This window comes from Carcharodon carcharias, chromosome 1 (genome assembly GCF_017639515.1).
Source record: "Carcharodon carcharias isolate sCarCar2 chromosome 1, sCarCar2.pri, whole genome shotgun sequence".
Classification (NCBI taxonomy): Eukaryota; Metazoa; Chordata; class Chondrichthyes; order Lamniformes; family Lamnidae; genus Carcharodon; species Carcharodon carcharias.
Window position 1 is genome coordinate 74530415 of NC_054467.1, and position 14241 is coordinate 74544655.

Genomic DNA, 14241 nt, shown 5'->3' on the forward strand with positions numbered 1-14241 from the left:
CCCCCCACCCTCCCCAACCAGAGAGAAACAGAGTTAATGTTTCAGATTGATGACCTTTCACTCGAACTGGGAAAAGTTAGAAACGTTTAAGGTTTTAAGCAAGTGAAAGGGTGGGTAAAATAACAGAGAAAAGAACGGGGATAACCTGGAATGCAGGAGTGATTAAATGACAAAAGGGATGATATTGCAAGGCAGAAGGGAGTGGTAATGAGACAAGTAAAGAAACAAAACGTGTCTAGAGGAGCTGTGAATGGCCTATCACAGGTTGTGGAAGGCCTCAAAATAACTATCAGATGCTGTACTCCCCTTCTCCAGAGCTACAACATGGTCAAAGCTGTGGAATAGGGGCAGGCTGCTAGAGCCAACCACCTCCACAGGCTGCACCTGAACCAGTATGACATTTCCATTTCCCACACCAGCTTCCTTTGTAAACTCCATGGAAGGTTTTGAAGCTTCATTTTACATAGCACCTCAACGGTAGAGAGAAAGCTTTAACCTCACCTATCTGAGATAGATTTCAAGATGTGACCTCCACATGCTTATTATTTTGAAAATAATTTGTTTTTTTCTTTTGTAATTTTTAATTTTGGAGCCTTCAATAATGTGGTATACCTTGCAGTATTCCACTAATGTATTCAATCAGCAGCATTGCTGCTTTTCCTCTGACAACATTTTAAAGCAATTAGAGATGTGTGGAATGTAATTTGAAGTTAGAAAAAATGTTAATACCATTACATTTAGTTTAATTTCAGTATTACCTTATAAAATTATGTATAATATGAATAATACTCTATAATATTTAGTTGGAAAACTTTTAATGATGTTATTAAACATCTAGCACTATATTTAAAAGTGGAATAACTTGGATGGGACTTTCTTAATAATGAGGAGTATAGAATTATGTCAATAATTGTAAGAGCTTGACATTAATATTCTTCAAGATAGTAGTATTTAAGCAAGCTCTGAAAAAAGTTTCCCTGCTGGATTTACCCACAATTTCAGTGTTGCATTTCTTCCTGAGCTGAGATGCAAAACTTCATGTCCAGTGCAGGAGCATGGCTGCCTACATTCACCTCAAATATCACTCACCATCATCCTTACTTTATGTGCACTGCCACTAAAACCAAATATTGACATCTTTACTCTCTTGGCTTTTTCAGCAATTTCTTTATCAGCTTCTTGAGCTTCACCCTCTATAAACTTCAATTTGTCCTGAAAAGTACTGCCTACCCACCATCCTTCATAAATTCCTACATGTCTCCTGCCCAAGTGCTTATCAACCTTTATTGGCTGCCTGTTCACCTGGGGTGTTGACTTCTAAATCCTCATCTGGAAAATCCTTCCTTCAGCCCTTCTCATTCCCTCTGGTCTATTCTGTGTTCTATCCCTTTGCTCTACCATTGATCACAGACCTTCAACATGCCCAACGTGCAGGAACTTTCTTTTCCTAATCCTTCCTGCTTTGCAACATTTCTTCACACCTTCCAAAGTCTCCTTAAAACCAGCCTCTTCAGTTATGCCTTGAAACATCTCCTAACCCCGTCCAACATTCAACTTTAGGGTTGCTGCATTCCACAGGCAACATTTTGCACTTTTCTCTGCCTGAGACATCTCACCTCAACCATTTTGTTTTACAGACAGCTGACTTTTAAAAGTTTTGTTTTCCTTCCAAAACTGCAGGAGATCACAGAAATGTTTGCTATTTTCAGTGAAAACTATAAAATGGGGATCATTGCTTTATTTGTTTAATTTTCAATAAAATTGGACAGCTGAGGAAAGAACAAACCATACAACAAATTATAGTGCTGTTAGTCCCAACTTTTCCACATGGTACCAATATGTTATGTCCTAGTTGCAGACTTTAACCTAAAAACATAAGAAATAGGAGCAGGAGTAGACCATGCTGCCTCTATTTTTTGCTCCGCCATTCAGTATGATTACAGCTGATCTTTGGCCTCAGGTCCACTTCCCCACCTGCTCCCCAAATGCTTTGATTCCCTGAGAGACCAAAAATCTCTATGTAAGACCATAAAAAAAGCATCTTTGGTGTTTTAAGCCCCATTGTGCTTGTTGTGTGGTGCCTGTTTTCCTGTGCACTGACCAGAAGCCTCTGATTTTATTGTCAATGCCTCTGCAATGAACTACAGAGATTGTGAACTGCTGATTGGGAAAATGTAAAATTAGCCAAAAAAATTAATTCGGAGCCACCAACTGGCAAATTACAAGGTAAATTCAGTTTTCCTTTCCTAGCTATCAGAAGCTGCTATATGATTTTGTAGTTTCATGGCTGATTCTCTTTGTAATGTATATTTAGCATCCAAACTGAGCATCCAATTAAATGAGTTTGACCTTCTAAAGTTTATGCAGAGTAAAAGATTTTCCAGCTGGTAATCCTCAAACCGCGTATCATTTTTTTTCAGGAATGTGAAGGATGCTGTGCGATGGAGGGAAAAGATATTGATCCACTATGTATAACCAGTTTTATTGTACAATTCTGGAAAGCGTTTGAAAAAAAATAATTATGGATGAATCTTTATTTAGTTAAGAGGTATTGGGTATAGTGTATGCTTGTCAAATAGATAATTGTTTGAAATGATGTTGAAAGTTGGAACAAATGTCTTTAGAAAAATAGGCAATAAATCATTGAACCAAAAGTGACTTTTCTCTCTCTCTTTAAATAGGTCTGTGGTTAGTTGAGTTTTAACCCAAGCTGACTAAAATGAAAGTAGGATGACATTTATTATTCTAAATTAAAACAATTAACTTAAAGCTCAAAAGCTACCAGGTTTCACTGCAGTTCAACATAATTTATTTCCTACAGAAAAGTGACTAACTCTTATCAGCACGTTTTAGGCTAGATTTTGTTTTAGAAATATTGGAGCTGTCAGGATTTTCTTCATGTTCACCCAACCCTCCCCCTTTTCATTATTTTCTGTCCCGTTTAGTTATAGTGCATGGTGGCAGTCTCAATGGCCCTTTTTAGAGATAAAATCGCTCCATTACTGCAGAGGAAATGATATCTTTGAACTTACTACAACAACTTACATTTGCATAATGCATTTAATGCACTAAAATGTCCTAACCACTGTTTCCTACACACCAGAAGGATGAAAGCATTGCATACACATGCTGTAAATGACATGTCAGTTAAGTTTTTCTTTTGAAACATGCACACCGAATTACATTTTAACTAATGCAAATTGTATAAATAATATTGGCTGGCAGTTTTGATTTTAATTGTCAAAAAAGTTGCAAAATCTCTTGTGTTATTTGTAAGCTATGAGGGCTTTCTGTGTGAGCTGAGTTTGATTCATCCTGCCATATGAATACAACCACATCCCCTCCAGTTGGTTGGTTCTGTGCCATTTTAATACATATCATGTCAAGTAGGATTTTTTCCCTCTGTTCTAGGTTGCTAAAAAATGGCAGCTGAAGCCCTAGGAAACCACTGCTGCCATCTTTTACAGCAGCTTCATGAACAACGAATCCAAGGCTTCCTGTGTGACTGCATGCTGGTGGTGAAGGGCGTCTGCTTTAAGGCCCACAAGAATGTGCTGGCTGCATTCAGCCAGTATTTTAGGTGGGTATGAACTATTTGTAATATTTAAAAATTCTCTACTGGAATTAGACTCACTCTAAAAGCCATCTGTTTTCTGCCAACTTTTGCTTTATGAACAAAATTGCCAAATAGCGTTGTTCACATGCATATAAAATACTACAAGTCTTACACGTAGCAGACACTTCTGCAAGTGTCACACTAGCTCCCATCTAGAAGGATAAGGGCAGCAGATACACGGGAATATCACCACCTGGCAGTTCCCCTCCAAGCCACTCACTGCCCTGACTTGGAAATATACCGCTGTTCCTTCACTGCCACTGGGTCAAAATCCTTGAACTCCCTAACAGCACCATGGGTCTACCTACACCACAGGGACTGCAGTGGTTCACCACCACCTTTTCTAGGGCAATTAGGGCTGGACAATAAATGCTGGCCTAGCCAGTGAAGCCCACATTCCCTAAACAAATAAAAAAATCTTGACATTGGACTATTAAAAAAAATGTAACACCAGTGTTAAGTCATCTCCAAAGACATTTGGGGAAGAGAGTATTGTTAGCCATATGTTTTTTTGGCCAGCTGGAATTATGAACAGACAGAAATATTTCTTGCTGAAAGCTCTGCCTTGGATGCCTTTAGTGCATTTTTAAATTACCTTGCTGCAATAACATTTATGGAGTGAACTAAAACATCAAATTTCACATTTTCACTTTTGCAACTCATGCTGTGGCAACTTAGGATCTAATTCTTCATCTGCATTCTTTTTTAATAAAAGCATTTAAGTAATAAAGTGTTGCCATTTTCTTTTCAGCTTGAAGTAATCTTGTATTATATCTGTAATCTTTCAGGACCTTATTTCAGAATTCTTCAGGCCAGAGCCGTGATGTCTTCCATTTGGATATTAAAAATGTTGGTGGCATTGGCCAGATTCTGGATTTTATGTATACGTCACACCTTGATCTTAGCCATGAAAATGTCCAGGCCGTGTTGGACATTGCTCAGTGTTTGCAAGTACCAAATGTGCTCAGTCTGTGTTATACTTTCCTAAAGGCTTCAGCAAATGTTATAAGTGATACCAGCAACTTGTCAGCCACGAGCACCATTTCACTGCATGGGGCCCTAACAGCTGATACAGAGGACATGCTAGAAAATAATGATGGCACTGAGATAAACCATGATTGCTCGTTTGGTATGCAGAGTCATGTTCATAAAGCACAGGAGCTGGGCCTTTTATTTAGACCGCTGCCGGATATTTCTCAAGCTGAAATATCATCCACTTTGCAGAGCCAAACGCCTGGACTTCCAGACAGGAATTCTTCAGATTATCCAATGAGACAAAATGCTCAACCTCCTCCTAAATTGTACAACTGTTATGATAAAGAAATGTTCAAACAAAACCTGTCTCCTTTTTTCAGTAATAATCAAGGGGAGCAAAGAAGAGCAGATCTCGATAATGGTCTAAATGCGGCAGTAACAAAGGATGTATCTTCCCTTGAGCATTCTGAATGCAACAGTGCTAGTCAAGAGCCCTCCTCATCAGGCATGATTATGCATACAGAAGAAAGGTGGTCCTTTGGTCAGAATGCAGGGAACATGGAACCTCAACCAATTAGACAGTTGCCTCATGTGAAAAAGAAAATCCCTCTGAAGAAGTATGATTACTTGTGGCCTAAGAAACTGCTTGAGTCACCTTCTGTGCTACCTAAAGTGAATGAAACAACTGAAGCTGAGAAAATAAATGAACTCAATTCAAGCAAGCTGCCCAAAGAGAATCTGAGACAAGGCAATTGTGCTGGGGAAAAAGATCAGGAACAAATGAAACTAACTGACTCACCTTTAAGAGGCAGTGATCTTGTACCAGTTGACCATGGAGCAACTGGAGACTCGGAGGAAATTCTTGACCAGTCTGTAAATAACTCAAATGTTCAGTCCCAATTTTGTCAGTCACAGAAGCAATATTGTTGCGAACTATGTGGGAAAACGTTTAAACACCCAAGCAATCTAGAACTACACAGACGTTCTCATACAGGTATAGTAAGTTGGAAAAACACAATTTTGGATTTTATCTGAGATTTGAAATAATGAATCACAGTACGTCATGTTAGGCTTTTTGTTGTGTACTTTCAAAGCTGAAGAACCAAGGAAAAAAATTACAAACAAAAAAGAGTCACTGCTGTCTACATTTCCCAAACTCTGAAGAGCATAGTCAAGGGTACATTTGACTGTGTGACAACTGCTTGCCCAAAGTTAACTCTCTAATCAAGATAATAGTCTTAGCCTGTAGCATTTTTTTTTGAGTCAGGCAGCTCTGGAGGAGCTCTTGGGTCATTTTGAAGTCTTGGCTGCCCTTGATGCTCCGTAATTCACAACATCAGAATATCCTGTCGTAAGAGAGACCTGTGCTAGTAGGAAAAGTGTGATGCTTTCAACCAAAGGTTTTCAGCTAAAGCAGTTGCATTGCACAGCCTGGGTCCAGGACATCCACTCACATTGCACAAAAATTATTTTTTCTGTTTTTGCTCTTCCATGTTCCCCCAGATTCAGCTCTACTGTTTAACTCAATTCAACAAAATTACTCTTTTTTATGTCTCACTCACCAGTTTAATTGCCAGTGGACCATGCTCCACAATGTGCCTTGCTATTCCCTGGTCAATGTTCCTCGCTGTACACCATTTCTGCCACTCCTTTCAATGCACCACTTGTACATGCTCTCTCCTGCACATGCAATGGCTGTGACTGCCTGTTCAAAGTTAGACATTGATAGCCGACACTAGGACTGGTTCAGCTGGTGAAGTGAGGAACACAGCTCTAATGGGAACTTGACTGCAGGTTGGGGGGGTAAAGGAGCTGTGCTTTGAGGACGTGAAACCAAATTTGGCAACCCATTTATAATGCATCGTTACAAAAGCAAAATATTGCAGATGCTGGAAATCTGAAATAAAAACAGAAAATGCTAGAAATACTCAGCAGGTCAGGCATCATCTGTGAAGAGAGAAGCAGAGTTTCAAGCCGATGACCCTATTCTGATAAAAAGTTACCAACTTTTGAAATGTTAACTCTCTTTCTCTCTGCACAGATGCTGCTTGACTAAGAATACATTATTGGTAGGTGCGATAAGTGGTTCAGTTTGCGTGGCCATATATAGGTCCGGATCTTCGGAGCAGTAGCAATGATAGTTGGATTGCTGTAAAATTGCCCTGAATTGACCCAACCCTGCTGCGCAGTTCTTCTGGTGCCTTCCAAGTCAGACTGTCAAAGAAATGCACAACATGACAACCCCAGGAATCTCCATCAGAGCAGTGTATCAGGGAAAGACAGGACATGTCCCCTTTTGATGGCACTAGCTGCCATGTGGTTAGTTTAAATGTCCAGTCTAAATGTTAGTAAATGGTTGAGTGAGTGAATGGGTAGGCAGGTGAAGTGGATGGGTGAGTGAGTAAGAAAGTGGGTGGCCTGGTAAGTAAGTGGGCAGGTGGGTGAGGTGGTAGACAGGTTAGGGGTAGTTGGGTCAGTTCAGGGCATAGTCAGGTGATCAGGAGATGTACTCTGGTTGGCGGATAGCCAGGCCTGGTGGGGTGTTCAGGGTAGTCGGGTCTGGGGGGTAGCTGGGTGTTCGGGAGAGTGGGTGGATAGGGATAGTCCGATCAGTCAGGTTGAGGGGTAATCGGGTGAGGTAGTGAGTTGGGTTGGTGGGATAGTTGGTTCAGGTTGGGAGGGGTAGTTGGGGCTGCTGTAGTTGCAGGTTCAATGGGGTTAGTCGGGGCGGGGGGGGGGGGGGGGTTCAGGGTGGGTGATTTGGGGGTCAGCTGTGTAGTTACCCAGGCGTTAGACCGGATTTTAATCTGCCTAACATTTCCTGGGTAACTATTCGGGTAAGTACAACAGAGTAACTCAAGAGTTGGAGACATTTGCAGGGGATCCTGGGGAGCAAAGGAATTGCCCATTGGAGGTTTAAACTCCTGGGCAATTCCTACCTAGGCCCCCACATCAGGACTTCCACAGGGTCCCAGTGTACATATTCAGTCATACATCCAATCTCCGACCTGGAGACTGGAAGATTTAGCCTATACTCTTGTATGATTCGTGCAATTTGCATTAATATTTATTGTGTTTACTAATGAGGGAAGTGAATTGTGAGAATATAGTTTTTCCCACCCGCTGGTCAAGTCTTTATGACTTGCTTTTAGTTGAGTAGATACTATATGTCTTGTCAGTAGCATGGTTTCAGGTTTGCAGTAAACCAAAAGGACCAGATACTGAACAATTTCTCTTGCATTGTTTTACTCTAGGCAATTTTCAATCCTGTTTCTGTCTGGCCCTATAATAGTGGGTTGAGGGAAAGCCTTGGGTTGTGCTTTATTCAATTCATTGCAGGATATCCCTTCGGCACTATTTTGGGTCCAGGAAGATTGTGAACAGGCTGATCTTCATTTCCTGTTAATCAAAGGGAACCAATCAAATTTTTGACTTGGGGATCTGTGACTCAATGGGAAATTTAAAGTTAATCTAATTAAAAGGCCAAAAAATAGAAAGCAGACCTTTGAAAACACAACTAAATCCTCCATACATTATCTCAAAATATCCACCATTCAATAAAGATATGGAAGTGGGGAATATTTAATTGGATCATTGTTCTACAGCTAGCTCCTTGCTCTAGAGGTATGATACTCATTTCGTGAATAAGCTATGTGAAGTCCCAGATTCAAATACCAATTTTGGCCTCACTCTTACCTCTGGATCAGGAAGTAGTGAGTTCAAACCTACACGAGGATTCGAGCTCATAATCTAGGATGCCAATCAGTACTGCAATGTCAGATATGTCATGAAAAAGTAAAGACAGTAGGAGTAATATCCTGGAAAGATGAGAACAAATGGCCCAATGACCTAGTTTAGGGTGGAGATGTTGACCTATGTTTCAGAAGCACAACTGCGATTAAACAAGAACAAATTTACTTTGATAAATGTATTTTTGGTTGACATTTATAGCAATTCAACTCACACTTGTAATCTGATGGGAGATTATTTCATCAGCATTAAGATTAAAAATCACTCGTAAGGTATATGTGCATTAGAAGTATATAATCCCCTTCTCATTGATGTTTTATAGGCTCTCAAAGCTACTCACAAAAGTAGAACAGCCTCTTCTGGTTTGAAGGAATGTTGTTATTTTCTCATAATGCAGAGTAGAACTGTAACGTTTAGTGCTAGTTTTTGTACATAAAGGAATGTGTGTTTTGGGAATCATCAGCAGGCGGCAGGCTATGATCTACTCAAAGGAGCCTGTCTGAAACTACCAGAGAATCTCAGGTGCTTAGAACTTGCTGTCTAAAATCTAACATGGAGGTTATTGCCTCAAAATTACTCCAAAGTGTCTTGTTTGTATAAATATAATGCCCCAGAACTTCCAGTCTTCAGATGGTTGGAGACCGGAGATACCCTGGAAAATGCACTACAGGACCACTCAGAAGTCCCAATGCAAGGACTCTGCGAGAATTGCCAGGGAAGTTTCAACTTCCAATGGGCAATTCCCCTGCGTCCGGGACCCTCTAAAAACATTTCCCTCTCTGAGTTAGAGTCAGAGACTTCAAAGGATTCTGATTCAGTTACCTGGATAATTACCCAGGAGATATTAGACAATAAAAAACCACATCTAACTCCTGGGTAACTATACAACTTACTTCCCTTGACTTTCCCCTGCCCCCCCCACTGACCCTTCGACTCTTTTTCCTCCCCCATGATGCTCCGACCCCTCTTCCGACTGACCCTGCCAACTTACCCATTTACCTCACTCGTATTCATTCACTAACATACTGAAATGTCCAAGAGCTTTTCACAATGTTAGTGAGTGAAGATTTATAGAAGTACGGCAGCTGGTGCCATAAAAAGGGGGCATGGCTTGGCTCCTTCTGACGGACCTGCACTATAAAGGAGGACTCTGAGAACTGGTATGCTGTGCATTTCTGAAGAGGACTGGTTCAGGAATCTGAGCCAGAAATGCACAGCTCCATCTTTGTGCAAAAAAAAGGAGTGGAGTGGCAATCCGACAGTGATTATCACTCTTCGGAAGGTTTGGCTGATGTTTGGGTTGTCTTTATTCTGTTCTTGGGCCTTTTTATGGTGGCAGTGCCTGCTGATGCTATCCTTTATCTGTTATAATGTCAAGTGGCATCCACAATGGAAGTTTACAAGTTGTGAGATTGTTGCTAAAAATTATAAAGAAATAATTTGCATTTGATTATCAATAACTTCTATAACATATATGTTTATTATATTTCTTGTGTTTGTTTGGTGCTCCAGACCTGTCATCCATGTTAAGGCATTGGCAAATTTTCTTCATCATTGGATAGGTGTTTGTCTCTTTCTTACTGGTTATTTTCTACTTTTATTTCTCATCAACCACATTGTGCAAAATCATTCAAATTTCTCCCCTTATGCTCATATTCCAGCAAAAAATTCTGATGTGATAATTTCTTTATTCACTCTAAATGATCCTTATCATAACATCAATGATATGAAAGAAAGAAGTTGCATTCATATAGCACCTTGCAAAAACTTTCTCTTTCTCTCTTGTTCTCTCTCTCTCTCTCTCTCTCTCCACCTGCCATTGGTATATGTTGGAGGGATGTACAAGTTGATACCATGTTATGCGCACACCTTCCTTGGCCACCAAGTCCTGGCATGGGACTTGAACCTGGGGCTTCTCAGGCAGGGATACTACCTACTGTGCCACAAGATCTCGTTCCTCCACAAGCTCAGGTATCCCAAAGCCCTTCACAACCATAACTTATTTTTGAAATGTAATTATTGCATTTACAACATGATTAAATACAAATGCAACAGTTTAGAAAATATACTTATTCGGCTAAAAATTAATTTGCGCAACACTGCTTAAAATTTTGCAGTACTAACTCTGTTAATATTCTTCAGCAGCAGAAAGCTCCAGGGTGTCTTTAACTACCTGGGTTTCTTCAATGATACCAATGGGAAACCCACACAGGCTGTGCAGGTAATGGCCGGCAGCATTGACTTTTTTTATTTATTTATGGGATGTGGGCATTATTGGCTAGGCCAGTATTTATTGTCCATCCCTAATTGCCTTAGAGTAGGTGCTGGTGAGCTGCCTTCTTGAACTGCTGCAATCTATGTGGTGTAGGTACACCCATAGTGCTATTAGGGAAGGGGGGAAGTTCCGGCATTTTGACCCAGCGACAGTGCAGAAACGGCGATATGTTTCCAAGTCAGGATGGTGAGTGGCTGTTGTGGAGCTGATCTTCCAAACAATGTTGTTTTTTTAGTGGACACATTAATTTTATTTACAAGACAGCAGCAGCAATTACATGTGTGCATCAAATTCCATAACTATAGGAGAACTCCCTACTAGAGGTTCCCTGCGCTGCTAACACATGGGTTTACCCAGATCATGTGATCTTACAATACAGGATTATTCTTAAAGCTGGAGTCCTACATTTCTTGAAACTATAATTACAGTAGTTTGGAGGGGAACTTACAGGTGATGCTCCCATGTGTCTGCTGTCCTTATCCTTCTAGATGATAGCAGTCATTGGAAGGTGCTGTCTAAGGACCCATGGCGAGTTCCTGCAGTGCATCTTGTAATGGTACACTGCTGCCACTGTGCGTCGGTGGTGGAGGGAGTGAATATTTGTGGATGGGTTGCCAATCAAGCGGGCTGCTTTGTCTTGGACAGTGTCAACCTTCTTGTGTCTTTGAAGCTGCACTCATCCAGGCAAGTGGGGAGTATTCCATCCTGAATTGCGCCTTGTAGATAGTGGACAGGCTTTGCGGAGTCAGGAGGTGAGTTACTCGCCACAGGATTCCTAGCCTCTAACCTGCTCTTGTAGCCACAGTGTTTATATGGTTGATCCAGTTCAGTCTCTGGTCAATGGTATCACCCCAGGATGTTGATAGTGGGGGATTCAGCGATGGTAATGCCGTTGAATGTCAAGGGGTGATGGTTAGATTCTCTCTTGTTGGAGATGGTCATTGCCTGGCACTTGTGTGGCACGAATGTTACTTGCCACTTGTCAGCCCAAACCTGGATATTGTCTAGGACTTGCTGCATTTGGACATGGATTGCTTCAGTATCTGAGGAGTTGCAATTGGTGCTGAACATTGTGCAATCATCAGTGAACATCACCACTTCTGACCTTATGATGGAAGGAAGGTCACTAATGAAGTAGCTGAAGATGGTTGGGCCTGGGAAACTACCTTGAGGAACTCCAATGATGTCCTGAGATGATTGACCTCCAACAATCACAACCATCTCCCTTGCTGCTAGGTATGACTCCAACCATTGGCGAGCTTTTCCCCTGATTCCCATTGACTCCAGTTTTGCTAGGACTCCTTGATGCCACACTTGGTCAAATGCTGCCTTGGTGTCCCAGGGCAGTCACTCTCACCTCACCCCGGGAGTTCAGCTCTTTTGTTCATGTTTGAACCAAGGCTGTAATGAGGTCAAGAGCTGAGTGGCCCTGGCGGAACCCAAACCGAGGGTCAGTGAGCAGGTTGTTGCTAAGCAAGTGCCACTTGATAGCACTGTTGATGACCCCTTCCTTCCCTTCATTGATGATTGAGAGTAGACTGATGGGGTGGTAATTGGTCAGGTTGGATTTGTCCTGCTTTTTGTATACAGGACATACCTGGGCAGTTTTCCACATTGCCAGTGCTGTAGCTGTACTGGAACAGCGTGGCAAGTTCTGGAGTACAAGCCAATACTGTTGCTGGAATATTGTCAGGGCCCATAGCCTTTGCAGTGTCCAGTGCCTTCAGCTATTTCTTGATATCACGTGGAGTGAGTTGAATTGGCTGAAGACTGGCATCTATGATGCTGGGGACCTCCGGAGGAGGCCGAGATGGATCATCCACTCGACACTTTTGGCTGAAGATTGTAGCAGTTAAGTGCTCCAGCCTTATCTTGGTGTGCTGAGTTCCCCCATCATTGAAAGTGAGGATATTTATGGAGCTTAGGTGTTTAATTGTCCACCACCATTCACAACTGGATGTGGCAGGACTGCAGATCTTAGATCTGCTCCATTGGTTGTGGAATCGCTTAGCTCTGTCTCTTGCATGTTGCTTAAGCTGTTTGGCACACAAGTAGTCCTGAGTTGTAGATTCACAAGGTTGATACTTCATTTTAGGTATGCCTAGTGCTGGTCCTGGTATGCCCTCCTGCACTCATTGAACCAGGGCTGATCCCCTGGCTTGGTGGTAATGGTAGAGTGCGGGATATGCTGGGCCATGAGGTTACAGATTTTGGTTGAGTACAATTCTGCTGCTGTTGACAGCCCACAGCGCCTCATGGATGCCCAGTCTTGAGTTGCTTGATCTGTTTGAAACCTATCCTATTTAGCACAGTGGTAGTGCCACACAACACGATGGAGAGTATCCTTAATGTGAAGGCGGAACTTCATCTCCACAACGACTGTGCAGTGGTCACTCATACTGATACTATCATAGACAGATGCATCTGTGGCAGGCAGGTTGGTGAGGATGAGGTCAAGTATGTTTTTCCCTCTTGTTGCAGACCCAGTCTAGCATTTGTGTCCTAAAGGACTCTGCCAGCTCAGTATGTGGTGGTGGTACTGAGCCACTCTTGGTGATGGACATTGAAGTCCCCAATCCAGAGTACATTCTGTGCCCTTGCCACCCTCAGTGCTTCCTCCAAGTGGCATTCAACATGGAGGAGTACTGATTCTTCAGCTGAGGGAGGGGCAATACATAGTAATCAGCAGGAGGTTTTGTTGCCCATGTTTGACCTGATGCCATGAGACTTCATGGGGTCCGGAGTCGATGTTAGGACTCCCAGGGCAAATCCCTCCCAACTGTATACCACTGTGCCGCCACCTCTGCTGGATCTGTCCTGCTGGTGGGACAGGACATGCGCAGAGATGGTGATGGTGGTATCTGGGACATCGTCTGTAAGGTATGATTCCGTGAGAATGACTATATCAAGCTGTTGCTTGACTAGTCTGTGAGACAGCTCTCCCAATTTTGGCACAAGCCAGAGATGTTAGTCAGGAGGACTTTGCAGGGTCGACAGAGCAGACTTTGCCATTTTCATTTCTGGTGTTAGGTCGATGCCAGGTGGTCCATCCAGTTTCATTCCTTATTGACTTGCTTTTAGTGGTTTGATAGAACTGAGTGGTTTGCTAGGCCATTTCGGAGGGCATTTGAGAGTCAGCCACATCGCTGCGGATTTGGAGTCACATATAGGACAGACCAGCTGTGGACGACAGATTTCCTTCCCTAAAGGACATTGATGAACAATTGGCGATGGTTTTGTGGTTTTAATTCCAGATTTTTATTGAATTCAAATCCATGGTGGGATTCAAACCCGTGTCCCTGGAGTATTACTTTGGGTATCTGGGTTACTAGTCCTCTGACAAAACCATTACACCACTGCCTCCCATAAAAGAGTCCTGGGTAATCTATGTAGTTTATGTAGCAGCACAACCTGAACCAGTTTTTAGCTCATTACATTTATTTATCCCATCTCCAACAACTGTTCTCCCTATCCTTTGGATGCATCCTGCTAGGCTTCCTGATTATTCCTGATCTCAGAGTGCACCCTCATCCTAATACTTCACTGAAGCCCAATATTCTGAGCAAAAAATTGCAATTCTCAGGTGCTACTATACATCCATGTCACAATCACAAGATGTGCACAA

At 42.1% G+C, this 14241-nt stretch overlaps 1 protein-coding gene across 5 annotated transcripts in view; it reads left to right on the forward strand.

The window, feature by feature from the left end:
• Positions 1 to 14241, forward strand: part of zbtb49 (zinc finger and BTB domain containing 49) — a 36211-nt gene that overhangs the window by 1063 nt on the left and 20907 nt on the right. For 2 of the 5 annotated variants that reach the window (XM_041185332.1, XM_041185317.1), the window contains exons 2-4: positions 2421 to 2548; positions 3412 to 3580; positions 4405 to 5585. In XM_041185332.1, coding sequence (XP_041041266.1) covers positions 3423 to 3580; positions 4405 to 5585 — 1339 coding nt within the window. In that variant the 5' untranslated portion in view covers positions 2421 to 2548; positions 3412 to 3422. Of the gene's footprint in view, positions 1 to 1754; positions 2227 to 2420; positions 2549 to 3411; positions 3581 to 4404; positions 5586 to 14241 lie in introns of those variants that run through there. The other 3 variants (XM_041185324.1, XM_041185311.1, XM_041185338.1) reach the window with 2 other exon arrangements.